Below are 1,094 nucleotides of genomic sequence, written 5' to 3'. Positions count from 1 at the left end.
ACAAAATAATGATCTTTAAAAAAGCATCATATGGCCCCTTTAATACTGAAGGTCTTTGAGGAATGTTATTTGACTGCATTATTGTTGTTATTATTATTATTAACAGCTGTTTACTGAAAGAGTAACACAAATATTCTTTTATCTTCTCCTGCAGGTAAATCACACTTGGCAATTGTTCAGAAAGTTAATAATGAGGGAGAGGGAGATCCGTTCTATGAGGTGCTGGGATTGGTCACTCTGGAAGATGTCATAGAGGAGATCATCAAATCAGAAATCCTGGACGAGTCTGACCTCTACAGTGAGTGGAATGTGTCTTTTGTGTTGTTTGTGTGTCTTGTAATGCAGACAGCATTACAGCTGTCATCTTTTAAATAAATCCACACAGCACTCGTACAGCAAAAAATTCTCTAGAATGCACACTTTTGACTTCCTCTTGCTGTCCTGCATCATAAATCTTTTCACATATGGTTTCACGCAAACACGCTGCTTGCGAAATCACAGACACATGCATTTTTTTGAGAAAAAATCATGTTCATGATGTTAGAGTTTTCATGGTACTACCAGTGTGAATATTTTGATGGAATGAAAACTTTTATGTAAAATCCTCTGTGTTTTGCTCCAGTTCTGCACATTGCAATTTCTTATGAATGAGTCTTTTGTATATTTCTTTGCAGCTGATAACCGTACCAGAAAGAAAGTGGCACACAATAAGAACAAGCGAGACTTCTCTGCCTTCAAATATGAGAGTGAGTCGAAAGTCAAGATCTCTCCTCAGCTGCTGCTCGCCGCTCACCGCTTCCTTGCAACAGGTAAACAAACTCACTGTATCGGTACGTGTCCACTGAACAGAAAATATCCACTCAATGTTGCTCAAAACACCAAAAGTGTCCTAAAAAATCTGCTTCAAATGTGTCATTTCAATCAAGTCATCAATGCAAATTCTCTTTACGAAGGCATATCAGTTTAATACACTTACATTTACCCGATCCCAGCCTAGAGACCCATTGAAAGCATGCAAACTGTATTTAATATGAAACAAATCAGAGTCCATCAGAAATTCCAGCACTATTGACACATTTTGAACCTGTTTTTTT

General features: G+C 37.6%; 1 protein-coding gene across 1 annotated transcript in view; it reads left to right on the top strand.

Moving 5' to 3' along the window:
* Nucleotides 1-1,094, top strand: part of LOC107599606 (metal transporter CNNM4) — a 44,028-nt gene that overhangs the window by 22,110 nt on the left and 20,824 nt on the right. Inside the window, exons 2-3 of the mRNA XM_016291252.1 lie at nt 155-298; nt 675-809. Of these exons, the coding sequence (XP_016146738.1) occupies nt 155-298; nt 675-809 (279 nt within the window). The remainder of the gene's footprint in view (nt 1-154; nt 299-674; nt 810-1,094) is intronic.

Source organism: Sinocyclocheilus grahami, unplaced genomic scaffold (genome assembly GCF_001515645.1).
Source record: "Sinocyclocheilus grahami isolate Dianchi unplaced genomic scaffold, SAMN03320097.WGS_v1.1 scaffold269.1, whole genome shotgun sequence".
Classification (NCBI taxonomy): domain Eukaryota; kingdom Metazoa; phylum Chordata; class Actinopteri; order Cypriniformes; family Cyprinidae; genus Sinocyclocheilus; species Sinocyclocheilus grahami.
The sequence above is the reverse complement of the archived record's forward strand: the minus strand, read 5'-3'. Positions and strand labels throughout refer to the sequence as shown.